Genomic DNA, 27,514 nt, shown 5'->3' with positions numbered 1-27,514 from the left:
AAAGAAAGTGGAGAGAACAGAAACCAAAGGGATTTGGAGGCCATGCTTTCAACAAATGATTCATAGTTAGTGTCAGGGAGCCAGAAAATAGCAAGTGAGCAAGGTCCTGTCCCTTGGGAGCTGTAGAGAGGAGCCGTGGGGCCCACTCACAAAGCAGCACCTGCAGTCTCTTTCCCTATCAAAGCCCAGCTATGTTGTACACAAAGCAAGTCTGGGTACCGAGGACGGGCTGGCCAAGGGCAGACAGGCAGGCACGTAGTCCTCTGGCTTCCAGCCACCAGACTCACAGGTTTCTGGGAAAGGCTGACTTGGGCCACTTTGTTCCTTTGAATCTGAGAATATATGACTGGGGAAGCCTAAATTAATTAAATGATGCTGAGGCCCTGAGACCCGCCTGAGCCAGTGCACAGGGGACAGGTTATGGAGGTCTGAGCAAACTGCACCCCCAGCCCCCAGTGCTGGAATCCAGAGAGGCTCATGAGCTTGATTGGAATGAAGCCTGTGCTTAAGTGCTTCCAGAGAGACAAAGAAATAATAAATCAAGAGCAGGTGCCCCACCCACACACTGCCATAACCAACACCAGCCTGCTTCTCCGCAGAAATACAGTGGTTTCACCTCTCTAGAACCAGATGTTTCAGGGAAGCAACAAATAGCAAATCCCTGGAACTGACATGGCCCCATGACCTTCTCAGAAATGAGGCCAGGTTGGGCTGGCACCTCCCTCCACAGCAGCACCCCCCCAACCCACCCAAGACCTCCAAACACCCCCTAGACCTCACCCAGGCACTGGTGCAGCATGGCTATCCTTCCACCCCTCCCAAACTCCCACACACCAGGACTCCCCCGTCCCCAGCAAGCCCCCCACCCCCAACATGGCACTGATCCAGCAAGGAAGAAATTTTAGTCCATCAGACTGTGGACAGAGTTGTATCTTGTGGATAAAATGAGAAGAAGGGTTGTCAGCTAGAAATCACCAATTTGTCCCGATCCATACAAAATAATAACAATTAAGCTTCTACTAGGTATCAAGCATTGGGCTAGACACTTTCAAGCGAGCTATCTCGCAGTCTTTAGCCATCCTGCAGCAGGGCCACATGGCGGCCGGGAGCAGGACGCTGGAACTAAATCACCTGCATGTGAATCCCATCTTTACCACTTGTGAGCTCTCTGACGGAATACATTACTTTACCTCAGAGTCTTTGCCTATAAGAAAGTAATATGAAGGTTGGTGAGAGAATTCAATGAGTTAATGCTTATCAAATGCTTAGAACGGTGCCTGATGCCTTATAAGCTCTTCTGTGTGTCTAGTAAACACGTTCCTTCCTTCCTCTGCTCATTCAACTTTCATTGAGTACCAGATATGAATGCTGCCCTAACAGCTGCTGTTTCTGGTTGAGAAAGGAGAGAAAAATGCTTCCATTTTCTCCTACAGGATTCGATGGGAAGTTCTCTGTTGCCTGCAAGTTATGCTCAGATAGAGGAGTCGGGAAAGGACTTTACCAAGCGTTCGAGTGAAGGGGACGCCAGAGGGGCGGGGTCTCCGTGTGAGGCTTCTTGGTTGTGGTGGGGCCAGGGCCAGCACCCTGGACAGCTCCCCGCAGCTGGCGGGGAGAGGCTTTTGCCAGCTCGTATCTCGGCTCAGACCCTCCGTAGCCTTTTGCTGCAGGGGGCCTCTAGCTTCCCTGCAACCCCAGCACCCCAGTATTTGGAGCCATGATGGACTGGGATGGTGGGGGCTGCCCTCTGATCTGGAAGTTAGAGAATGAGGGAGTTTCGTGTCTTTGGAGCCTCCTTAGGGAGCCAGCCCAGGACCTTCCTCCTCCCATGGGTCTTCATCTGCTCCTCACCCCTACACTGTCAGCGTGTGGCCACCTTGGAGATGGAGCAGCAGGAGCACAACGCAGTGCCAGGAATAGGGAAGTAGTGTAAGGACCACATAACAGGTCCCCCAGCCTGGATTTAATTCCAGGATCTGCTGCTGGAAGCTTGACCAAGCAACCCAGCATCTCCATGCCCAGCTTCCTCACCTGGTAAGACCAGGGGAATAGCACCTATACTGCATCAGGATTGCAGGAGAATGGAGTAAACAGCACACATAGTATTCCTGCCACAAAGCAAGTAATAAATGAGTGTGCCTCCTGCCACACAGGAACCGAGGACTGGAGAGCTAGTCATGAGCCCCGAGATAATTTGGCTTCATACTCAGGAACAGCCACGTGGGCCAGAGGGCTGGAGATGTGGTCTGCACCTTGAAGGCCCTGGGAAAATTTCTCTCCTCTAAGATTCCTCTGTTCTTCAGCCACTAGACATAAAAAAAAAAAAAAAAAAAAAAAAAAAAAAAAGTTATCCTTCAAGTCCTCCTCTCTTTAATCAGACAGGGAAAACAGCATGTGCATAAATAATAATTGTTTTGTAGGCTGGGAGACTGCCCCTTTAAGAGCCTCATAATGGGAGAGTCAGAAGAGCCCAGAGGTCTCAACCTCAAATGAATAGAGAACCAGCAAGTGGCATAAGTGTGTGAAGTCAGCTGGGGCAAGACTAGGATGCGCTGGAGAGTGTGCATGTACTGACTAAAGGCTATCAAATAAAATTTAAAATAATTAGCCCACTCCAAAGAGCCCTTCTGCAGCACACACTTCTGCTAAGGGCTGCAGTGAGTGGGCTCTCACCTTCAACCTGAACAAAGCGGAGCCTGAGGCTGGGCCCCACTGAGGGGCTGTGACTTGCCCAAGGTCATCCAGGGCCAGGCCTGTGCCCACATTAGGACTCTTTTCCTCCCTCAGACAGAGGGCACTTCAGCCACTGCAGAGCAGGTGCCAGCAGCCCTTCAGTGGATGAGTTTCTCCTCCTTTCCCAGGGTGACTGGGTGGGTGGAGGGATTGAGCAACAGGTGGCCAGGCTGCCCCCTCTCACCCTGACACAGTGGTCCCCATCCCCTCATCCCACAGCCATCTCAGGGACAGATGGAGACATTCCAATGTCTTCTGGGTCCTCCACCAACCCAGACAGAGCCTGGAATCACAATGCCCACCTAACCAGAGGGATCAGCCAACTAGCCAAGTGCCCCTCCCCACCGTGTCTTTCGTCTGTTCTTCACAAGACCCACAACTGAAAAATGAGGATAAACCGCATATTCTACACACTACAACAACATATCAAGTCCTTATACTGCTCTTAACTGTGTGCCCGGCCACCTTAGCAGTAAGTACTATTATTACTCCATTTTACAAAGAAAGTGAGGGACAGAGAGGCAAAGTAATTCCCTGCAGGTACGCTAATGAGTACATGACAGAGCTGGGAGCCATCCTGGTTGTCTGCCTCGAAAGCCCACACTCTTTGCACTGCATCGCGGCACTTCCTGCGGGTGAGGGGCACGATGGGAGAAGCATCTGCGTCTAATGCTGCTTTGCTTTTGAGGCCAGAAAAATGAGAAGGCTCCCCTCTGACTCTGGAAGAGAGAGGCAAACTGTAATCTCAACAACACAACCCCCACCTCCAACCTCAGCCACCCTGGAGCCTCTCTCCCGCCAGTCCGCCCACTGGAACACGGGCTCCATGTGCCATCCAGGGTCAACGCCGCTCTGGGGACGCGTCAGGCCCAGCGCACAGCCTGGGCAGCTCGGCCTACCAGCTGAGCACGGGTGCCTCAAGGGGTGCGGCCCTCCCAGAAGGAAGGTGAGTCTCCCTGGAGCCTCTGACGACAGCGAAGTGGCTGGGCGCTCTCCGGGGAGTGGGCGCGGCACCCAAGAAGGGTTTCTTACAGTTCCAAGAGAGGACCCCAGCCACAGTCACTCCAGAGCCCACTCGGGGCTTGGAGGAGGCTCTGGAAAAGGAGTGATGGGGAGTGTGCAGAACAGGGGGCGGAGGCTGGCAGGAGCCGGGGGAGGGCTCGGTCGGGTGCGAAGAGTGCCTGGGAGGAGTTAGAGTGGGGAGGGGGTGCGGCGGCGGGGAGAGAAGAGGCGGAGCTGGGGGACCCGACCGCTAAAGCGGAAAGGGGGATTCCAGGCAGGGGCAGTGTGGCCAGGCAGTGCGGGAGGGCGGCAGCGGCCAAGCTGATATTCGCGACCCCGGGTGGGGGCGAGGCAACTTCTGCCCTCAGTCCCCACAAGCTCCCGGCCGGGATTCGCTGCAGAGAAATTCTGCGGAGGGGCCGGTGGGTCAGAGCCAGGCCAGGCAGTTGCTGAGCCTTCCCCGCCCCTCCCGGCGGGTGTGTGTGTGTGCAATGGGCCAGGGGGCGGAGTCGGAGAAAGGGCTGGGGGTGTCCGTGTCCAGCGCTCCTCCGGACGCGGCTCCACAATCCAGCTGCGAGAACAGATGGACGCAGCGGCGGCTCACCTCGGGGGCTTCCTGCCCGCTGTGCGCCAAGGTCCAGGCTGAGGCGGAGATCGCCAGCCTCCGGCTCCCGCCTCTCTCGAGGGGCTGCGAGGAACAGGCTGCCGCGCCTCCCTCCCCAGGAGGAGAAGAGTGGGCGCTGACCCCGCGGGTCCTAGAACCGCGGACGGGGGGCAGGCAGGGGGAGGGCAGAGGGCCGGCTCCGGGCGCGGAACACCCATCCCAGGGGCTGGTTCAAGACTTCCGCACCGAGACCCCTTCCTGGGCCTTCAGCCCTGGAGCATCTGGGGAGCGGACCCCTGTCCTGCCACGCCCCGCCCCCGGCCCCCGCCCCGCCGACGTCGCATTAGCATGAGCGACGCAAGTGGCCGGGGCACCACTCGGGGGCTGGGACTCGCCGCGTCACAGCCCCGAGTGGAAGGGAAAAAAAAAAAGAGGAGGCGGCGGAGGAGGCAAGAGCCGACGCGAGGGGAGGGGAGCGCGGCGGCGGGGCTAACGGGCGGGCAACCGGGCGGGCGGCAACAGCATGCCCCTCAGCCAGCGCGGGCGGCCTCTCAGCGCGGCGGGGGCTGCTCTGGGCGCGCTCCCGGCACAGTGCGCCCAGTCTCCGGCCCCGGCCCCTCATCGCGCCCGCCTTCCCGGCCGCCCCTGAGCCCAGCAGCCGCGGGTCCCGGGAACAGCTAAGAGTAGCAGCAACGCCTCGCCGGACGGAGTCTTTTCCTTTGCCGGGACGCTGGGCCATGAGCCCCGCGGCCACCTGAGGCACTGGGGGTCTGTTCGGCCAGGACCGCCTCCCCGAAGTACCGTGCCCTCGCCTCCGCACTGCGGGACGCCAGCGCTCTGCCCTGGCGGAGGCGTCCTCGGAAGAGCATCCGGGTGGGGGCATGGAACCCGCGGAACCTGCGGGCCAGGCCCGGGCGGCGGCCACCAAGCTGTCGGAGGCGGTGGGCGCGGTGCTGCAGGAGCCCCGGCGGCAGAGGCGCCTGCTGCTGGTTATCGTGTGCGTGGCGCTGTTACTGGACAACATGCTGTACATGGTCATCGTGCCCATCGTGCCCGACTACATTGCCCACATGCGCGGGGGCGGAGAAGGCCCCACCCGGACCCCCGAGGTGTGGGAGCCCACCCTGCCGCTGACCACTCCGGCCAATGCCAGCGCCTACGCGGCCAACACCTCGGCGTCCCCGACGGCTGCGCGGCCAGCGGGCTCAGCCCTTCGTCCCCGCTACCCTACAGAGAGCGAAGACGTGAAGATCGGGGTGCTGTTTGCTTCCAAGGCCATCCTGCAGCTGCTAGTGAACCCCTTGAGCGGGCCCTTCATCGACCGCATGAGCTACGACGTGCCGCTGCTCATCGGCCTGGGCGTCATGTTCGCCTCTACGGTCATGTTCGCCTTCGCCGAGGACTACGCCACGCTGTTCGCCGCGCGCAGCCTGCAGGGCCTGGGCTCAGCCTTCGCCGACACGTCTGGCATAGCCATGATCGCCGACAAGTACCCCGAGGAGCCGGAGCGCAGTCGTGCACTGGGCGTGGCTCTGGCCTTCATTAGCTTCGGAAGCCTGGTGGCCCCGCCCTTCGGGGGCATCCTCTACGAGTTCGCCGGCAAGCGCGTGCCCTTCTTGGTGCTAGCTGCCGTGTCGTTCTTTGACGCATTGTTGCTGCTGGCGGTGGCCAAACCCTTCTCGGCGGCTGCACGGGCTCGGGCCAACCTGCCAGTGGGCACTCCCATCCACCGCCTCATGCTGGACCCCTACATTGCCGTGGTGGCCGGTGCGCTCACCACCTGTAATATTCCCCTCGCCTTCCTAGAGCCCACCATTGCCACGTGGATGAAGCATACGATGGCGGCTTCCGAGTGGGAGATGGGCATGGCCTGGCTGCCGGCCTTCGTGCCTCATGTGCTGGGCGTCTACCTCACCGTGCGCCTGGCGGCGCGCTACCCACACCTGCAGTGGCTATACGGCGCGCTGGGGCTGGCTGTGATCGGCGCCAGCTCGTGCATCGTGCCCGCCTGCCGCTCCTTCGCGCCGCTAGTGGTCTCGCTCTGCGGCCTCTGTTTTGGCATAGCCCTAGTCGACACAGCACTTCTGCCCACGCTCGCCTTCCTGGTGGACGTGCGCCACGTCTCAGTGTATGGCAGCGTCTATGCCATCGCCGACATCTCCTATTCGGTGGCCTACGCGCTCGGGCCCATAGTGGCCGGCCACATTGTGCACTCGCTGGGCTTTGAGCAGCTCAGCCTTGGCATGGGTCTGGCCAACCTGCTCTATGCTCCCGTCTTGCTGCTGCTCCGCAACGTGGGTCTCCTGACGCGCTCCCGTTCCGAGCGCGATGTGCTGCTTGATGAGCCACCGCAAGGTCTGTACGATGCGGTGCGACTGCGTGAGCGTCCTGTGTCTGGCCAGGACGACGAGCCTCGCAGCCCGCCTGGCCCTTTTGACGAGTGCGAGGACGACTACAATTACTACTACACCCGCAGCTAGCATCCCCACTCCTCCTCCAGCCCACCCACCCGCCTTGGGTCAACGCGGCTGCTCTGCAAGCCCACGGGCCAGCTCTGGCTCAGGGCCCACCTCCTCCAGCCAGTACCCCAGCCCCTCCTCAACCTTGACTTCTGCTCGAATCCCCTCCCTGTGACCCATTCCATATCCCTTTCTCTCTTGTCCAGTGGGGCTTGGAGCACCGCGCAAGCAAAGCCATCGCGCTCCTTGCAGAGGTGATGAGGACCCCGAGTCCCCACCTGTGTCTCCCCTGTGTAGAGCCTGCATCTGTCTGTCCTTCCTTCCATTGCTCTCAGTGCCAAACTTGGGCCGCTGCACAGCGGTGCCTCCGCCCAAATCAATAAACCGTGTCTGTCCCAGGAGGCCGAGTCTCTTTACTGGTGGGGGGTGCGTGGTGGGGCGCAGGGCCAGAGCAGAGGGGAGGGTGAACTGGGTCTCCAAGTCCCAAACCAGGCCTGAGCCAAACTAACACGCAGGTGCCTGTAGCTCTTTTTCTACCTGGAAAAGGGGATAGGAAGGAAGCAAACCCAACAAAGGCTGTCACCCACGATCACCAAGGAGCACCACGCTCCCGTGGGCCCAGGACAGATCCTCCTTTCCAGGCCCAGGGCAGAGCCCGGGGGTGCCACCTGGAGTAGCCTGAGGACCTGCTCCAGCTGGGCATGCCAGGCCCCGCCCTTTGAGGACACGCCTCAAACCATCCACAGAACTCTGAGGCGCCTGGGCTGAGCTTCCCTTCAGACCAGAATCCCCGCCCCGTTCAGGCTTTGAGAAAGGAGTAGGAGCCGAGCATTCCAGCAGAGGAAGAAAAACGGCCCATCTTTTAGAGTCTGACGGCTGGAAATGTGTGTATGATGTGATATGTGTGTGTTTATTAGAGAACTAGGCTCTGTCCTAGGAGGAGTTGAGGAGCCGTGGTCGGTGTTTGCTGTGTCCCTGTCAGTTCTGAGGGTCTGAGTCTTGAATGGAGAGATGCGAGTGTGCGACCTGGTGCCAACCCCCACTGCCACCCTATCCTGAGTGGGAGCAGCGGCCCAGGACTGTCAGGAAAGTTTCCCATCCTTAGTCCCAGCCCTGAGAGCCTCAGGCCAGCGTTTGCGCAACACTCCCTGTCCCGAAGACCGTAGTCTGATGATGGAGGCAGAGTCTTCCCATCCCAGCGTGAAGAAGCGGCTGGTCAGGGTCGCCTGTGTGTTTGCTGCCTCTGTGGGGGTCTGCTCTGCTGTTGTGCGCATGTCTGTCCTCGATCTGCGAGTCGGGCTGTGTGTGCCTGGGCGGAGTCTGCCTTTGTCAGTCTGTCTGTGCTGTTTGTGTGTGGGGGTCTCTATCTGGGGTGGGGGATGCTTTGGTCTGAGAGGAAAGTCTGCCTCTTGCTGCAGTCCTTAAGCATCCCCAAGTCTGCCATTAGGATTGTCCCAAGTCTGTAGCACCCACCTCTGCTCCCCACCCATAGTGCCAGCAGGAATTGGATGGTAACAGAAAGGGAAGTCCTGCGTGAACATTGAACCCAGTTATTGTTCCTTCTTATTATTTTGAAAGATGGTGTAGTAGGGTTTGAGACCGGCCTGGATGGTGGGGAGAGGAGGGCAGAGAGCAGAGACTTCCTCAGACCCAATCCTCTCCAGGACTCTGAGCAGCAGCACCCCACGGCTGGAATAATGGGGTTGGGGAAGTGCGGTGACTGGGAAATGGTGAGGTAGGGGCAGGGGGCGTGGGCGGGACAGTGTTCTGTGCTCCCTTCTAGAGCCTAAATTTGTTGCTCTAGTTCCTCCAGGCAGCCCTCCAGGTAGATTCTGGGGGCCGGGAGCTGGGATCCCTGGGCGGGAAGCGGGGGAAGGGATGGGGGACTGAGGACCGCGAAGAAGAGAGAAGAAGGGGGTCTTGGGGGAGGGAGGAAATGGAAGAGAGAGGAGGGAGGAGGAACAAGAGGAAGGAGAGAAGTGCAGCCAGCTTGCTTTCTCCAGTCGGGTGGCCGCGGGGTCCCGGGCGACGTCGGAGGCCCTGCCCGGAACCCAGGCGGCAGCCCCCACCCCCGCGCTGCGACACGCCCCCCACCCCTTCCGGCTCACACCCCCGCCCACACTCCTGAGTGGTGCGGTGCAGCGGCGGCCGAGGCAGCAGAGCCGAGGAGAGCAGGTGAGAAGCAGGGCTGGGCTGGGCTGGCGGAGCGCGGTGCCGGGAGCAAGGGCGGCGGTCGGGGGTTCTATCCAGGGACAGCACCGGGGCCGAGAGGCCCCAGGACTCGTGGAGTCCTCCGAGTCCTGCGCAGCAGCGGCCGTCGGGGGTCAGCTAGGAAGCTGCAGGATTGTGCTGCTTCTTTGCCTGGGCTTGGGGAGGCTTGACCATTAGGGCTTCGGGACTCCCAGCGCATGTTCTCACTTCACTTGGCCCAGCATCTGCTAAGCACTTTCTGTGTCTAGTCGGAGGGTCCGCGGGTCTGACCCGACTCGCCTGAATTGCTGGTTCGCAACCGCCTCTCCCGGGAGCAGGGGGTGGGGAAGAAGGATCAGCGGCTGGTGGCAAGTCTGAGCCAGGACATAGCCGATGACAGCCTGTGATGACCGGCCAGACTGGGGTTGGACCTTCCGGGCAGAGCAGGCAGCCCTTGGAAAGCCAGGCTGGCAGGATCATGGGTGGGAGGCACAAAACAGACAGACAAACAGACATATTCACACATACACCCTCTAGGCATCCGCCCAGTAGTGATGCAGGAAGAGGAGCTGGCAGGTGGGACCACCAGGAAACCATCCCACCCAGCTCTGCCCTCTTCTTCAAGCTCAAGGTCCCTGAGGCCTGACTAGTGTCTCCTGAATGTGGGGGTGGAAGGGTCCGGGCCAGAGCAAAAGGAGGCATTGGCTGCATTGTCTGCAGGTCCTTTTCCAACCTGAACTTGTCCTTGCTGTCCCCTCAAAAGACTGCCATGCTCTGGTGAATCCTCACTAGGATGCCACCTCTTTCACTTTGCAGTTGGGGGCAGTCCCTACGAATCCACAGCACTGGGAGGCCTGGGAACCAGCCAGTCGAGAGTGTCCCTGCACTGTGCCAGCAAGGGCTTTACATTCTCTGCCCAGCACTGCAAGGCAGCCCCAGGCTCCTCCATCTTTGGGCCTGGTTCATCCATCTTTCTCGACTCTCTGTTCCTGGCAACAACCCTGCCATGTGCCCATACGTGGGCCATGCTTGCCTCTGGGTAGGGGTGGTGGTGGGTGGGGAGAGGGGTGAGGAAATGAGCTAAACATCAGCTTTAGACTTGAGAGAGAATAGAGGGTGGGCTGGTGGAAAACATCAGTATGTGCCTGTGGAGGCTTAGGTTCAGGGGGATCTCAGAGGATAGCAACTGTGACCCACAGCCTAATACTAACAGTCTTTGCCCTCTTGGCCTGGCTCACTTCTACTGTACCTTCAAAATTAATCTGCCTCTCCCCAGACTAAGGCCGGTGACCCCTAGGGGCCCTGGCTGCCCAGCCTCCCTGCATACCTCCCTGGGCACTCCCTTGGCATCTACACTGGCAGCCTGCAGACCCGAGACTGCCTAGGTCACAGTCCCTCCAGCAGGCCCAGAGTCTCCCTGCCCTGGCCACAGGCCAGACTCCCAATTAGCCTAGATGCATCCTGGAGCACAGGGCCTTAAAGGCCTCCATTCACCCACACATGCATTCGTTTCCCTCAGCCCACCAACTGAGGAAATTCACCCTACTCCATACCAGAGATGTGGCCAGGCCCCAGAGATGAAGCCCTGAGCACAGTAGGTATGGTCTTACCCTTGAGAAGCTAGTGGGAAAGAGAGAGCTTGATCAGCAAAGCACTTATCTATTGGATTCCAGGCAGGAACAAAACCAGCACTCCGCCAGCAACCCCTGGTGGATTTGGATTGCCCTAGGGTGGTCAGCTGGCCTTGGGTGGCAACAGCCCCATGAGAGCAGACCCTCACTTTAGGAACCACTGTCTCCCATATGGGGGCCCGGAGAGAACACTGTGGTCAGCACATACAGCTGGAACTCGAGACTGGGGCCAGGCCTACAATGAGACCCCTATATACAGCTGTCAGGCTCTGGCCTCCTCATGGAGCTGGGGTAGGCGTCTGTTGGTGGGAGGTGGAGGGTTTGTGATAGGTCTATGTGGCTGCTGTGTTGATGCTTCTCACTTCGTGGTCCCCAGGTCCACACTCTGCATCCCTGGACCAGGACTCACCAAGACGCCCATCCTGGAAAAGGTCCCCCATAAGATGGCAGCAAAAACTCCCAGCAGTGAGGAGGAGTCTGTGAGTGACTTTTGGAGTCCTATCTCAACCCTGCTTTCCCCACCCACATGCCCTTGCTTCCAGAACAGTCCTGACTGGGACTGGCCCCCAGCATTTGCCTGGCCCCAGCCCTGCCCTCTACTGGCACGAGGCCCAGGCTACAGCCCTGCCCCCAGCTTGCTGAGGATCCCAGAAGGGCCTAGAGGGGCTGAGATGGGCCTCAGGGTACCAAGGGAATGCTAAGAGCTAAACTTCCAAATCCCTGGGCCAGCCTAGGCACTATCTTTCCTTTCAGGGCCTCTCTTCATCCCAGCTTCCACTTCTGATAGCTTTGAGCCCAGTGATTTTGCCTTAGGGTGGGGCTGAATTCCTACTCCAAGCCCCGCAAGTCCCAGCTCCAGCTGCTGTCACTAGTTCAGCCTGGGAGCCTTAGGCACCATGTTCTCCACTGGCCTGAGACAATGCCATCCTCCTTGGGCAGGCATCCTCCCTCCCACCCCAGCCAGCCTTCGGGAGGCAGAGCAGCACACCTGATTTCAGGTTGTTGCATGTTCTTCCCCTTTCCCACACTTGTCTTTTTGCCACCTTCTTTCCTGTTCCCCCTTCCCCAAGCCCTCATTTGAAACCCTGAACAGAATTTTCTGGCTTCTCCCCAAGAAGCTGCTCACTCCATTGCCCTGACCTCTGCAGCTGACAAACATCTATTGTCACCTCTGGTCCACTGGCATGCTTCTCCACCCACCCCATTGGGCTGTGGCTTCCTTAAGAGCAGGCTCTGTTTCTCCATCGTCTCTGAGTTCAGGCCAGGATCTGACTCACATGAACCGCACAGGAAATACGGAGTCTTGGAGTATTACCTGAGACTCCCAGGTCCAAAGACCCTCTTAGTACAGGGCTAGAAGTCTGGGAGAGTCTGGGGAGGATCCCTGGGGGAGCTGAGATGACTGAGCTGCGATTTCCTGCTTTATTCCTTTTTACCCACTGCTGATTCCCTGTTAGCCAGGCTAAGTCATAGCGCACTGTCAGAGCCTAGAAGAAGGCGGGCAGTGTCTGGTAGAGGCTCTAGCCAGACTTGTGGGCCCTTTTGGCCAGGCCATTAACTGGGCTGGGCTTTCTGTAGGTGCTCACCCACCCACCACCCATCACACAGACCACCCCCCACCGCAAGAGATGGAAGAACCAGAACAGCTGGGTTGGGGGCCCAGACCTGGCTCGCTGGGGTTGGGCAGGGCAGCCTAGGATGCTGCCCAGATCTGTCCTTGCATCATTCCCCAGGGCAGAAGCAGCCCATAGTTGGCATTGACACCCCACCCCTACCAGAGAAGTGAACCCTAGAGGCAGGATCAGACAGGCAGAGGGCCGCCATTCATCCATCAGCAGCAGGGGCAGAGAAGGAGGTGCTTTTAAGGGGCCCCTTCACTCTGCAGCCTACGGGGAGGAACCTTTACTGTCTCATGGAAACTCATCACTGCACAGAGGAGAAGCCCCTGAAGGAAGGTGCCTCACTGTCTACCAGCGTGTCCCAGGAACCATGTTGCAGAATTCTGGTCATTAGGGCAGCACTGAATTATGTCTCTCATCCAAAGCCATCTTTCATCCTTCCAAATCTCTCCAGGTCTGCCTCCCGCCCCTCAGGTCTGGAGATCAGTTAGATTCTGAAGCCCCAGCTGAGAACAGTTTATAAATTAAGAGTGACTAGCAGCCAACAATATCAATAACAGGACTATTTCATCTTAGATCCATCCTTCATGGCTTAAAAGCACTTTCACATGCATTAGGTTTTTAATCCTATGAGAGGGAGAGCTTACTACCCCCATTTTACAGGAGAAGAAATTGTACAATTTAAGCAATATTATTATAAGTTCTGCCTTCCTATTGTCACTGGCCAAGTGAGGGACAAGAAGAGGAAAGGAATGGGAAAGGGAGTGAAAGGGAAGGGAGAGAACGACCCAGGAGAAAGAAGCAGAGTGGACATGGAAGACTGATTTTAGCTCCTTGTCTGCCATCAGATTTGTATGTTACCTTGGACTAGCTGCTCCACTCTCTGGGACTCAGTTTCCTCATAAATAAATGGGAAGTCACAAAATTGAAGCCACACAGAAGCCTTCTGTGGTGAAAGCTGCTGGTAAACTGAGAGGCACAGCATGCGTATAGGAGGGCGGAGTCGGGGGGTTCTTCCCAGGCTCTAGCCACACTTTGGGGCCCCCAAAGAGTACGGGTTTCCTCTTGGGAATTCCTCTGGAAGTGTAAGACAGCAAGGTCGTAACATTTTAGATGTGCCTATCCGAGCCCAGTTGTTTCCCCCATTTAATTCTCTCTGTGTTCCTCTCAGGTAGGAATTATTATTTATGTCCTATGGATGAGGAGCAGAGGCTTGGAGAGATTCAGAGAGGAAGGACATTCACTGCATCCCCCCCACTGCCCCTAACACCCACATGAAACAGAATCCCCTGCCTGGATTTTATAAGTAGGAGGGACTTATAAGAAGCTCAGGGCATGAATCATCTTCCGAGGAAACCTCTTGTAGGATTCTAGTCGTTAGGGCAGCACTGAATTGTCTCTCATCCAAAACCATCTTTTATCCTTCCAAATCTCTCGGTAAGCGTGCCCGCTTCAGGTCCAGAGATCAATCAGATTCTGGAGCCCTAGCTGGGAACAATCTCTAAATTAAGAGTCACCAGTAGCCAACAATATCAATAACAGGACTATTTCATCTTAGATCCATCCTTTATGGCTTAAAAGCCCTTTCATATCTATTTGATCCTATGAGAGATAGGGGTTACTACTCCCATTCTACAGAGGAAGAAACTGAGGCACAGAGGGAGGGTGACTTGCCCAAGTTTGCAGGGCTGGTCAGTGGCAGGGTCAGGGTACAAACCCAGGTCTGTCTGGTGCCAATATCACCATATTTTACTTTACCCCTTGCTGGGGACAGAGCACAGTGAGGTCAGGGATGCCAAACTGAAACTTCCTAAATTCATAATTTTGCTGAGCTGAGCCCTAGAAATGGACAGGCCCCAGGGTAGAGAGCAACACAGGGGCAGAACGACACAGAGACTAGGGACCAGCCTGGGGACGGGTAGGGGCGCACATACGAGAGGCACAACGCCTATGAACCCTCTTCTCCAGGGGCTGCCCAAACTGCCCGTGCCCCCCCTGCCACAGACCCTGGCCACGTACCTGCAGTGCATGCGACACCTGGTGCCTGAGGAGCAGTTCAGGAAGAGCCAGGCCATTGTGCAGCAGTTCGGGGCCCCTGGTGGCCTCGGTGAGACCCTGCAGCAGAAACTGTTGGAGCGGCAGGAGAAGACAGCCAACTGGGTAAGAGGGGCAGACAAGGGACCCATAGAAGAGGGGCGGGAGGCAGACCTGGAGACAGAGGGATTTCGGTGAGAGGCAGGTAGGGGACAAAGACAGGGCAGAAGGAGAGACAAGGGACAAGGATGGGGGATAGGGGTGGGAACAGGCAGGTGGCATGGATTGGAGGACAGGAAGGGACAAGGATGGGAAACAAACAAGATGAGGAATGGGAAATATGGATAGAGAAAGAGGAGGACAAATCAGGGACAGGAATAGGGGACAGATGGGGACAGAGATCGCATCAGGAAAGAAGAGAGGGTGAAAGGCAGGAAGGAGACACCTATAAGGACAGGCAGAGGACAGTGATGTAGCACCAAGCCACCAGGATGGGGACTGGGAAAGAAGAAAGGAGACAGGAGGGCGCAAAGGTGAAGGACAGGCCCGGTGGACTGGGAAGCTCCTGGCACATACCTGGGGCTTAGCATATATTTGTGGAATGAATGAATTAATGCTCGAGTGAAGTGTCCTGATTTTCTCTCGGGGCTGTCAGGATAGGACTGTTTGGAGGGATGTGACAGCCTTTCCTGCCCTCCCTGGCAGGTGTCTGAGTACTGGCTGAATGACATGTATCTCAACAACCGCCTGGCCCTGCCCGTCAACTCCAGCCCCGCCGTGATCTTTGCTCGGCAGCACTTCCCTGGCACCGACGACCAGCTGAGGTGAGGCCTTGGTGCTCCTAGCTCATAACCTGGGGACCCACCCAAGGCAGGGGCCCTTACCCCAGCGCCAGCAAAGAAAGGCTGAAACTGGAGCCTCAGCTGAGCTTCCTGTGGCCAAATGCCCTGAGACAGTGGACGTCCAGGCCATCAGGTGGGGAGCAAGGTTAGGTGTGGCTGCACTCGAGTGACAATCACATGATCAGCCTTAGTCTATATTTATCTTGCAGTGGAATGGGCACTCATGGAGGTCATGGGTCCAAATATCCCCACAGTCTCCACCTGGCTGAGGCCCTGAGAGGAGGCGTGTGGCCCTGGACCACGCCAGTACTTGTCCCTGGGAAACACTGCCCCAGGCTGTCTGAGAGGCCTGTGCTTCCCTCCAGAGCCCGCAGCTCTAAACTGAGGCCCCAGAAGGCTGGAAACAATTCCTCCCTGCCAGCAGCCAGAGCCTGTGCCATCTGCTGTAATTTCAGAGCTCACTGAGCCGTTGGAAGGGCCTCTGGCCGCTGATGACGATGGAGGATGGGGGCAGGGAGAAAGGGTTTCCCTTCTGGAGTCTCTCAGAGTCTGATCTTAAGACCTGAGTGGGACAAATGGTGGGGACAGTTTAGAGGGAGGGCAGAGGGCAGGCCAAAGTGGCCCAAAGGCAAGAGGCAGGGCCCACCTCACCTCTGGGCAGGGCTTAGCCACGCTAGGAAGACCTCCCCATCCCACCCTACCAGCTGGCCAGCCTTCCCTCCCACTGTAGCTGGGGTCTCCCCAGGGAAGAGGGAAGGTGTGGACGGATGAATGACTTCTGAAAACAGTTCTCACAACTGCATCTGAGGAGTATTTTTGTCCCGGTGCAATTAAGCCAGGCCCAGCATCCCAGGATGACAGTTCCCGCTGCTTGTTTCTCCAGTGCCTTTCCCCAAGCACTCAATTTCCTTTTCCTTAGTACTGGAGGGTAGGGGGAAAGGACCAAATTACTGGTTTTTCCCAGGAGTCCTGCCCTGTCCAGCCCCAGGGCTGGCCTTTCCAAGGAAGAACTCCACCCTTCACCCTTTGCCCCTTCTGACTTGCTCTGTGGCCTCTCCTGGCTTCCGTCTCCCTCTCCGCTCCCTCTCCTCTTCAAGGTGATTCCAGCTTCCTCTCCTCTCCCCAAGAGCTGCTCCACCCCTAGTTCTCACCAAAGGACCATTTTGAATCCAAGGCTTGTGGTGGGCTCACGGCACTGGGCTGGAGGGCAGGAACCACATCTGATTAGTGTAGGAGCCACATCTGATTAGTGCACACAGGCCGGCATACAATGGGGGATCATAGAGTTTGGCAGTGGGGAGGAGGGAGAGAGAAGGGAGGGAAGAGGAAAGAGATGGAAGGGAAATGGAAGGAGGGAGGGGAGGCAGAATGGAAGGAGGGAGGGAGGGAGGGAGGAAGCTAGGCCCTGGGAGGAAAGGCTCAGGCCTCCCTTCTCCCTGCAGGTTTGCAGCCAGCCTCATCTCTGGTGTACTCAGCTACAAGGCCCTGCTGGACAGGTAGGACTGGGAGGGTGGTGCCCTGTTCCAGCACAGTCTGCCTATGCGTCCATCTCCCTTGCAGGGACCTTGTCTTTTTCCAACTCTGTATTCCCATTCCTGGCTCCTGGCACGGAGCAGGTGCCCCTGCCCTCACCCACTCCCCCACCATCAGGATGACCTTTAGCCCAGCTGGCCTGACTGTTAACTGTTCCTTTTCCTGGGGCAAGCACCATCCTTCCTTGATCTTTTAAAAATGCCCCCTCCCTCCACACATATGTGCACAGGTGGAGTGAATTCATTTGAAGCTGGTGAACACATAGGAAGGCGGGGAAGAAACAGTTGTTAGAGTAAGGTGATGGGAGTCCTGCTTTGCCACTTGGAGGAATGGTGTCTCCAGCCAGAGCCTCTGTGTCCTCAATCCCCCCAAGTTCAGTGGACACGAGGCTGTTCTGACAGATGGAGAGGGCTGCTAAAGCACCGCAGGCTCTCTTTGATTTTAGGAGGAAAGTCCCTCTCCTGGCCAAGCTTAGGAGAGCAGGAGGGTGTCTGAGAGCAGCAGGGAGAGTAAGAGGATCTGGAGGACCCAAGTCTCTCAATGTACAGACTATAAGGGCATTAGAAGCTGGAAGGAGACAGAGAGGCCCAAAGAAGCATCCCTTGCACAGATGAGGAAGCTGCAATGCAGAGAGGTTAAGTAACTCATCCATGGTCACACAGCTGGGTGGTGGCAGAGCAAGGAGGGGACAAGGGGCAAACTTCACTCTCTGTTCAACTTGACTCAACTCAGTCTTTACCTAGCCTTGGGACCGAGGCTCAGACCCACAGTCCCTCCAGGGTAGGGCTGCTCCCTCTGGAGAGGGGCAGGCAGGGCTCCCAGACTCTCAGGGTGGAGCAGCTCAGGCTGTCCAGGGCATTTCTGCACCACACGCTCTTGGGTGCTCTGCTCACTCCTCTCTAAATGCCATGGGTCACTAGGCCCCGGACTGCTGTCTCCTCATGGTGTGTCTTTGGTCTCTCCCTTCTTCGTGGACAGTGCTCCATTTCCTCCCAGAACTCGCCCCTCCAGCTCACTGTCCTGCCTATTTTCAAATAGCTTTGTCTCGCTGGGCCTGGGGACTTGGTGCCCATTCATCACTGACTGCCCCCCACAAGACTTCACTTTCCTTCTGATCCCAGACTTTCACATGTTTGTGTGCACACTCACACAAACACGAATACCCATGCATATCCACATGGAGGTTCCCATGTCCAATGACTAAAAAGGACTTAAGACTGGAACATTTTCCTGAGTGCCTGTTTTGAACCCTTAATTAATTAATTAATTAATTCACTTATTCACTTTGCAATGTAGTTATGCTGGGAAGATGAAGAGAAATAAGGCCTCATCCTCCCTTCAAAATGTCCTTAGGCTATTGGGCAAGATAGTCACATAAACAGACACAAAATACAGCTGTGTCCCTTCCCCTGAGTCCCACACTCGCTCATCCAAGCCTCAACCATCCCCACTGGGGTGTCTCTCAGTCATTACAAATGAGCCAGGAGAGCTTCGCCTCTCCCTCCCCGCTCCCCAACTCCTCCCATACCTTGTTGAGCCATCTCTGTAAGTGCACTGGCGCATGCCCTGTTGGTGAGTCTGGGAACCTAGAAGTCACCTGTGCGTGTTCTGCTTTCTCCCTTGCATCCTCATGTGACCCATGGTGCTCAGTTGTGGACATTCTCCCTCCCCACCGTGTCCCCAAGCTCCCTCCTCCCTCCCTGCTGCCCTCACTTGAGACATCACTTTCCTTCTCTGCCGTAGCCTCCTTCCTTGTTCTTCCTGTGACAACTTTCAGTCCATTCTCCCCATATAAGCAGGGTCAGTAAAACAACAAAATGGAAACCCAGTCGTGCCCCTGTGTGTTGAAGCCTCCCGAGGGCTTTCACTGCACCAAGAATAAGGTGATAGCTCCTCCCCACTGCCACTGGAGCCCCACAAGACCTTGCCTGCCCTCCTCTCTGGCCCTGTCTTCACTGGGCCTCAGCCCTACTGGCTTCTCTCTGCCTTTGACCAGTGCTTCTCAAGCTGCCTCTGGGGAAGAACCAATATATTTTCTTTCATTTTGTAAAATTTGTGTAAAACAACACAAAAATTGATTACTAGAAAAATGGTACAAAATATGAGACCAAATATTTTATTACAGGATTCAACAGACATAAAACTCCCATCACATTGCTGCAAACATTTCTGGGTTCAGGCATTACACCAAGTCATGGGTCAGTCACAGCATTTCAGTGCAATACTCATACTTTGAGTTGCAGTGCTGTGGGACATTTCACCCTTAGGGCTCAGCTCAATCAACCTGCCTCAGTGAGACTGCCCCTGGTCACCATCTCCTGCCCCTGCCAACACTCTGTCTCACTACCTGAAAGTCTTCTGTTCACTGGTTTGCTGCTTGTGGTCTACTCCCCACCTACACATCCCAGGAGCTGCACCCCCATAGAGCAGGAGCTGCAGTCTTATTTGCTGCCGTATCTCCATATCCCAGAATGGTGCCTGGCCTATACAGAGGATGTGCTTCACAAATATTTGTTGGCTGAAAGAGTGGAAGGATGGATGGATGGATGGATGGATGAATGGAAAGATGAATGGATGGTGGATAGATGGTTGGAAAGATGGGTGAATGGAAAGATGGATGGATGGTGGATAGATGAGTGGATGGTGGATGGATGGGTGGATGGTGGATGGAAGGATGGATGGATGCTTGGTGGATGGATGGGTGGATGGAAGAATGGATGGATGGTGGATAGATGGGTGGATGGTGGATGGATGAGTGGGTGGTAGGTGGAAGGAGGGATGGATGTTTAGTGGTGGATGTATGGTAGATGTATGGATGTATGGATGTATGATGGATAGATGGATGGGTGGATGGAGGGAAGAAAGGGAGGGAGAGAGGAAGGACAGGCAAAAGGCATACTCAGACCACAGGGAAAAAGAACTTCCTGCATTGGCCTCAGAAGAGCCTTCTAAAAGAGATGATAAAGGAGTAGGCTCTTGAAGGAGTTTTCTGAATAGAACAGTTGAGTTCTGGGGTTGGGGCAAACGCGTGCTGAGAGAAGATCAGCATAAGCAAAGATACAGAAGGCTAACTGGCAGGGTTTGTACATGCCATGCATGAGGCAGAGGTTTGGGGAAACTCTGAGGGTCTCCATGGGTTGTGGAAATGGGGCCCTCCACTACTTTAAACAGTGGAGAATTGAGCTCTGCATCTGCCACGGTGATGCAATTCTGGGTTCTGTGCCCCATTTTGGCTGATCGAGTTACAATAAAACCCATTCTCTGTCTCCCCTCAACCCCTGCCATCCCCTCATGGCTGCCTCCCTTCCTGCTCCTCTTCTTCAGCCACTCCATTCCCACTGACTATGCCAAAGGCCAGCTGTCAGGGCAGCCCCTTTGTATGAAGCAATACTATGGGCTCTTCTCCTCCTACCGGCTCCCCGGCCATACCCAGGACACACTGGTGGCCCAGAACAGCAGCATTATGCCGGAGCCTGAGCACGTCATTGTAGCCTGCTGCAATCAGGTAAGAAGTCCCTTGTCTTGGTGAGGGAAGGCACAGAGCATGCAGTGGCCATGCATTCACATCCATTACCTTCTCCGAGGGGGCTCAGTCTTCTTCCCTGAGTCACACAGGGAGCTGGGGCACCATGTCTCCAAAATGTGGTCCCCACTTCCAGTCAGTCCCATGTCTCTCCACCAGTTGGCTTCTAAGAATGAGAGCTGTCAGTTTGAGAATATCCTCACTGGACTCTCACTTCAGCCCTGATGCCCTGAGGGTCACGATCCAGACCTTCCACCTACACATCTATTCTTTTCCATGCAGTCACCCAGGCCCTGGCCTTTCTGGAGACCACACACAGGCAGACAGTGTTACAGACTGACAAATAGGACCTTTCATGTGCCAGCCTGTGGGCTCGGCACTTAACATGCATTCATCCCACTTAATCCTCACAGTGACCCTGCAGAGGGGGCCTTAGGATCTCCGTGAGACAGTTGAGGACATGAGACTCAGACAAGTTAAGTGGTCTGTTCAAGAATGGGAAGGACTCCTAGGTCTGGCCAGTACCCCAAGGTCAAGCTCTACCCCCTACAGCTCGGGTCCTCAGACTAGGTTCCACAGAGCCAACAAGGACCCATGGTTCCTGGGGGACAGGCTGAGCATGAGGGCTCCTGACCTCTTCCTTGGGCCCACTGCACTATATATTCCATATATTGAGCTTCACATAAATATTTCCTCTGACAAACAGTTTTTGTTTTTGCTTTGCTAAAACCCAGGTTTGGCAGCCATCCCAGGGACCCCTGTGGTACTTGCTCTACAATGTGATTTTGGGCTCACCTCACGTTTTCAGTAAGTTGGGAGCTCTGTGGAGCCCTGACATCTGAAGGCGGCTGTGACCTCTGTTCCTAGATTCGAAGGCCATCTAGGAGCTCTTGTAGCCCACTTGACACCCTGGCCATAGACCAAGGAAGTTTCCCCATCTTCATTCAAAAGTCAAGACAAATATTTCCCAGTTCCCACAGGCCACCATGTCCACCTCTTCCAGACATGCTCTGGGCCCCTGTACTGGACCAGGCCATACAGACACTGCTAGGGAGTTGGAGGGGAAGGGAAAACAAGGTACTCATGTCAGTCAGCTGAAAAGGGTATCTTGACCTGGATCTAGGAATAGACCCTTCACAAAGCCTGAGGCTCTAGCCTTCAAAGCTACAAAATGACAGAACCACAGGGCTGACATACAAAGCCCATGTAGGTACACATGTGAAGGTGCACACACACGCACACATGTGTAGGTGCACATGCACACATGGTGTGTGTTGGTGTTCCATTTTAATCTTCCTCTGCATATGATTGCTGGCTTGCTTTTTTCCTCCACTCGCCAGCATGTGTAAGGCCCATCACTGTGGCTCTATCTATTGCTAATTCACTCTTTTCGATGGCTGGGTAGACATGCCTCAAACATATACACCACAGTTCACTTAGCCATTCCCCTTCTGGAGAACAGTGAGGCTCTTGCTACCATTTTGCTGTTGCAAACAAGGTCGAGAGGCACATTCCTCGTGTCTTCCTGCACACACGGGTATGTTTCTCTAAACCTCAGGATAAAATATGCATTTATAAGTGCAATTGCTTAGTCATAGGTATGCACATTTTTAGTTTTGATAGACACTGCCCTCCAACAGTAGCTGTGCCAATTTATACTCCATTCCCCATAAACATAATGGATTCCGTGAACCATAAAAGCACATTTTCTTTCGGCTAAGTTTAATGTTGCCTTCTTTGATTGGGGGCAGCGAGGAATCCAGCACAGTCAACAGCCTTGGCTTGGTCCCTAAACTGAGACTGCTTAGAACCACCTAACACCTTAGGAACCTTGGGCCTGAGCATCCCTGTCCCAAGCTCAACTGTGAAGGCTGAGTGAAGGCCTGGTGCCACGGGTCACCCAACAAGTGACATGTTTGACCTGTTTACCCCACAGTTCTTTGTCTTGGATGTTGTCATTAATTTCCGCCGTCTCAGTGAGGGGGATCTGTTCACTCAGTTGAGAAAGATAGTCAAAATGGCTTCCAACGAGGACGAGCGCTTGCCTCCAATTGGCCTGCTGACATCTGACGGGAGGAGCGAGTGGGCCGAGGCCAGGACGGTCCTCGTGAAAGGTCAGCCGCAGTGCCCAGCACATCTCCATGCCCATCTCATGCTCGTGCCCATCGGCTTTTCCTCCTCCAGGGTTGGGCCAGGGCCTCATCCCCATCAGCCATAGTGCGGGAGCTCAGGGCCCACAGCATGTCCCGCAGCCAGCCACAGTGCCTTGCCACTGATGGCACCTTTTATGCCTTCATGTTCCATCTGACAGTATCTGGCTTTCTTGGTGGGACTAACTGGTGCTGGAACTAGGGGTGTCTGGGAATACTGGGCGGGGCAGGGGAGTTAGCAGGAGGAAGGCTGGCTGCAAGTCAGCAGGTGTGTTTTCCTGGTGGGCGGTGCTCACAGAGTGGCTGGGGGAGTCCTCAGATGGGGGTGTGGGATGGAGCCTGCCTCCGGGAAAGTGTCTTTCACCTGATCTTTCCATCCTGGGACTCTTTATCTTCAAGCTGCCCCTTATCTTGTGGCACTGTTCTTATGAAAGTCTCCAAGCATTCCCATAAGGAAGCCAGGAATATTCTTGAAAATTTTTCATCACCCTTCTGGAAACTACTTTTCAAATCCAAAGCTGGTCCTATTCCAGGAGCTGATGGAATGCCCTCCTTCCTTGCCCATGGTAGAGATACTGGAATGAGAAGCAAGACTTCTGTGAGTCTTTATTTGCCCCTCAGAATTTTACTGGGCCAGGTAATCTATTCAGACTCTCCACATCTGTTACTGAGGGCCCTGGGCTCGGGCTAGGGAGTATGGGAGACAAAGGAGATGAGGCCTCTACCCAGGAGCAGCCCCGTGATGGGAACAGGAAGAGAGGGCATGGGGAGGAGACTCACATCCAGGGGCATGCAGTGCTGACCCACTTCAGACAGGCGTCAAAAACGTGCTCCAGGACTTCAGAGAGGGAAGGGAGCCCTTCCGAGTGGGACTGTGAAAGGCTCTGTTAGAAGAGGTGGGAATGGAACAAAGCCCCATGGCATGAGAAAGGCTGGAGGGAAGGATGGTGCCCAGGCAGGCAGACCCACCCTGGGCAAAGCCCGCTGCCCAGCAGGGACACACCCACCTTACCCCCAGGGTGAGGAGGAGAGCAGCCGCCCAGTGAAGGTGGCCTGAGCCGGATGTACTGGGCCTAGCTGTCTGAAAACAGCCACTTGCATTTTCTGGTCTCTCTCTAGAAGGGTCTTCCCCCAGATCCAGCTGGCTCCTTGCCCCATGCAGTGCTCAGCCCAGGTGTCCAGCCTCAGGCCCTCCTTGGACATCCTTCCCACGCACTCTGTCCCTGTGGCCCGTTCTCTTATCCTGACTCTGTTGCTCACTCTCTGAGGACAACTTTGCATTTGTTTGACAGATGCTGATTATTTGCCTTTCCCCCCACCTCTCACCCCCTGCCTATAAGGTCAGAAGGACAGGGGCCTTGTCTGTTTGGTTTAATTTCTGAGAAACACAGTCGGGGCCCAGTTACATTTATTAAATAAAAGAGTGAAGGGTGATTAAAAATGCCAGGCCCCAGTCTTATTCCCCCACTTACCAATTAATTATTCTCTCATCCAATTATTGGGCACCTCCTGAATGCTGTCCTAAATAGGGGGCTGCAGGAACCAAAGAGGGGTGTGAGCGCTGACTGCCCTCCCGGACCTAACCTTGTGCTGAAGAATTAATAACTTAGCATTCCGAAGTGAGTTAATTCCCTCAGGAGACCGTGGTGTAATCAAATCCCACTCTTCTCCCCTCCAGGGACAGAGACAGGCATGAAAATAATCGCCTCTGCCTCCAGCATAGTTTCCACTTTATTAGCAGGCCAGGCCCAAGACACGCCCTTCAGGGCTGGCCGGATTGCCCCGAGGTCTGAGCGCTTGGACTGCGGATCAGAATTGATTTGTTAATGGCACTTGATCTGGCTTTCTGAATGGAAGTGCTGTTTCTGAGGGAAATGCGACAGAAAGGACGAAAGGACGGGACACACGCGCCTCCCCTTGGGTAATCTGATTAATCCAGTTAGCGTCAACTGTGTCATCTACACAACAGGAAACCGATTCTTCACAGATCCCCCCTCCCCAGAGCAGTCCTGCCTATGGAACAGAAACAGAGAGACCATTTACAAAATGATTTCGTTTTCCCAGTGAAAGAGTATGGCAGCTTGGGCCAGGGCTGAGAGTGAAGCTGGAGAGACCAGTGGGGTCAAGGCCATTGGAAGCGAGAACAATTCCTGGGCTTTTTATCCAAGCCATGAGTGGATGTTAGTGCCGTTTAGCAAGATGGGAAACAGGGTCGGGGAGTGGGTACAGGATGGAGAAATCATTGCCACACATGTTGGGTTCAAGGTGCTTGAGTCATCTGGGTGGAGACATCAAGCTTGATATATGTGTTTGGAACCCAAGGGAGAGGTCAGTACAGAGCTATAAATTTGAGAGCCATCAGCACATAAATGATCCTCAAAGTCATGGACCTGGGTGAGATAATCTAGAAACAGAAGAAGAGGGGGCCTGGAGGTCAGGTAGAGAAAGATGCAAAGGGGATTGAGAAAGAGCAGCCTGTGAAGTAAAGGAAAGCCAGAAGAGTCAGAGATTCAAGACAGAGGGAGCGGCCAGCCATGTGGAATGCTCTGGAGAGCTCGAGGAGTAACAGGATACAGAAGACCCGGCTTGGCAACCCTGAAGTTGTCACTGGGCTTACTGAGGGTCAGACTGGAGTAGCAGGAGAACAAATGGTTGCACACTAACAGAAGTGGTCCAACAGCAGAAAGAAATTGTCAATGAGGCAGTCAATGAGTTGAACCAGGGAGTATGGTTGACTTTTTCCAGACATTTTGATACTAAAAGGAACAGAAAAATGAGCGAGTTGCTGAAAGAGGATGAGGGTCAAGGGAGGTGTTTTTAGGAGGAGAGACAAATGTATGGAAGGAATTTAGTAAAAGAAATTGATGAAGAGATAGGACATAAATGGAGGGGTGGAATTCTTGCAAAGGCAAAAGGAGATGGAACTCAGAAAATAAGAGGCCTTTGGTTGGTACAGGGTGAAATGGAAAGCTTGCGCCTGAGGCTGCAGAGGTAGGAGCATGCAGAGGCTCCCAACTGGTACCTCCTGGTCTCAGATCACTACCTTGAGATAAGAGGCAGGGAGTTGGATTCTGAAGACAAAATCGAATGTGTGAAATAGCCTCTTGGAAAGTGGGAAAGAAAACTCGAAAAACTTGATAAGATTTATGGGCTATGTTGAGCTCATATATGAAGGTTCAAAGTGATACATTTTAGGAGAGGCTAATTAACATTGTTATGTGATCTTCCCCACCAATGCTCAGTTCCTCAGGTTAAGCCAGAGTTGGTGAGTGAAACTGGTGGGGATGGTGAAGGTGTGGCAGGGAACGGTCATGCTGGAATCTGAGCTGAGTAAGAAAGTGTGTTCAAGTCTGCTCAGGCAGCCATAACAAAGTACCACAGACCGGGAGACTTCAACAACAGACACTTGCTATCTTACAGTTTAGCAGGTGGGTTTCTCCTGACGCCTCTCTCCTTGGCTTGTGGATGCCACCTTCTCCCTGTGTCTTCCTGTGGTCTTCCCTCTGTGTGTATCTGCATCCTAATCTCTTCTTATAAGGTGACCAGTCATATGGGATTAGGCTTCACCCAAATGGCCTCATTTAACTTGTCTCTTTAAAGACAATTTGGGACAATCAAGACAATTCCATCTCCAAATACAATCACATTCTGAGCTTCTGGGAGTTAGGACTTCAACACAGGAATTTTGGAACGACACAATTCGGCCCATAAGAGAAATGAGGTGACAGACAGGGTAGATGACAGATGGTGAGAGTGTAGCAGGGCCAAGGGGTTTGGCTGTCTCAGTGACATGAGATGTGTTCAATGGGTATCAGAGGATGTGAACTAGAAAGTCAGGAATATGGTCAGAGTGTGAGATACTTGTAACTGAGACTTTAGAGGTGGTGGGCTCCTGGTAGGGAGAAGTTCCCAGATGTGATATTGGCCATGGGTGCAGGGGTGAAACTGTCAAAGGTGTGGAGGTGGTGGAGTTGGGAGAGGATGGAGTCTGGGTGTCCACATGAATGCTCATGTTACCATAACGATGATTCCAGTAGTATGGGGGAAGCAGGTGAACTGAGAGCCCAGACATTCATGATGGGGACCTAGGAAGAGACTGGCGCAGCACAGAAACAAGGGGGATGATGGTGATGGGGGGTAAAAGCCTAACAGCTCCAGCTCCAAAGCAAAGTGGGATGAGGGAGGGGGAGTTGTTTAGAAGCAGCAACAGGGAGAAGGAAACTGTCTACCCCACCTGGCCCTGGGGTGCATGAGTGTGAAGGAAAACAATAGCGTGCTTGAGAGGGTGGCAGGGGAGTGGGCACCTCAGGGGAGCAGCCCCTCGGTAAGTGTCACACTGCAGTTGAGGCAAAGTTGGGCGGGACACCTACAGAAGAGTTTAGCCATGCAGGGGAATGGCCTGTTTGAGACAGTCACGAAGGGCTCTAGAAGGAGGAAAGGAGAGGTGTGAGGACTGCGTGCACTTAGGGGACACATGGCCTGGGGAGTGGAGTGATGGGGGAGCCAGGGAGCCCCCAGGGTGGTTGCCCAGCTGTCGCTGTTGGGGCTTAGGTGCTTTCTGACCCACAGTAGTGTCCTAATTAACTCCATGGAATGGGTTGGTCTATTTTAGGGGAGCATAGCTCCCAACCCTCTCAGCTGAAGCCCTAAGATCCTGCCCCCACTTCCTGGAGCCTGGGTACAGGGACAGTGCCCATGGGCACAGAGTCCAGGCAAGCATTTGCTGGCAGGAGGCCTTGGCCAAGCTGAGCTCCTCTCAGCCTGTTGGGGGCCCAAAGCACCAGGATACACAGGCTAAACCAAAGCAGCAATTCAGACAGAGTCCTGAGGGGCTGGGAGGCCACGTCCACAGAGGAACTTGGGGCTAAAGCCAGGTGTGCTGAGGCCAGTGTGACTCAGCTCTGATTCCAGACTGGGGTTGGATGATGACATCAGGATTGTCTAGAGCATTCCTTAATAAAACAAAATAAAACAGATTCCCGGGCCCCAGTGATTTTCCAGAGGGACAGAGTGGGGCCAAGGAGTCTATTTTTATAGCACTCTGGTGTTTTCACGTGCAGCCCAGCCTGGGACCTGCTTATGCGGATATTAGCAGTGCATCCAGGTCCCCCTCTGTGCTTGCTCTGTCCTGGGCACCTTCTGTCTTTCGTTACACCTGTGAGATGGGATTTCATTCCCACTGAACCAAGGAAGAGGC

The 27,514-nt window shown here is 55.0% G+C and overlaps 2 protein-coding genes across 6 annotated transcripts in view; both read left to right on the top strand.

The window, feature by feature from the left end:
* Positions 1–3,577: 3,577 nt before the first annotated feature.
* CHAT (choline O-acetyltransferase) overlaps positions 3,578–27,514 on the top strand; it is a 57,591-nt gene continuing 33,654 nt past the window's right edge. Inside the window, exons 1-8 of one of the 5 annotated variants that reach the window (XM_030940949.1) lie at positions 7,585–7,679; positions 8,799–8,970; positions 10,993–11,095; positions 14,204–14,395; positions 14,975–15,093; positions 16,554–16,607; positions 19,969–20,149; positions 22,104–22,281. In XM_030940949.1, coding sequence (XP_030796809.1) covers positions 11,060–11,095; positions 14,204–14,395; positions 14,975–15,093; positions 16,554–16,607; positions 19,969–20,149; positions 22,104–22,281 — 760 coding nt within the window. In that variant the 5' untranslated portion in view covers positions 7,585–7,679; positions 8,799–8,970; positions 10,993–11,059. Of the gene's footprint in view, positions 3,677–7,584; positions 7,680–8,520; positions 8,978–10,992; positions 11,096–14,203; positions 14,396–14,974; positions 15,094–16,553; positions 16,608–19,968; positions 20,150–22,103; positions 22,282–27,514 lie in introns of those variants that run through there. The other 4 variants (XM_030940948.1, XM_030940946.1, XM_030940947.1 and 1 more) reach the window with 4 other exon arrangements.
* SLC18A3 (solute carrier family 18 member A3) lies at positions 4,729–7,196 on the top strand. The gene has a single exon (XM_010382843.2). It carries the CDS (start codon positions 5,218–5,220, stop codon positions 6,814–6,816), a length of 1,599 nt encoding a protein of 532 aa, XP_010381145.2. The 5' UTR covers positions 4,729–5,217; the 3' UTR covers positions 6,817–7,196.

The sequence above is a fragment of the Rhinopithecus roxellana genome, chromosome 11, assembly GCF_007565055.1.
Source record: "Rhinopithecus roxellana isolate Shanxi Qingling chromosome 11, ASM756505v1, whole genome shotgun sequence".
NCBI lineage: Eukaryota > Metazoa > Chordata > Mammalia > Primates > Cercopithecidae > Rhinopithecus > Rhinopithecus roxellana.
This window is presented reverse-complemented; position numbering and strand designations above follow the sequence as displayed.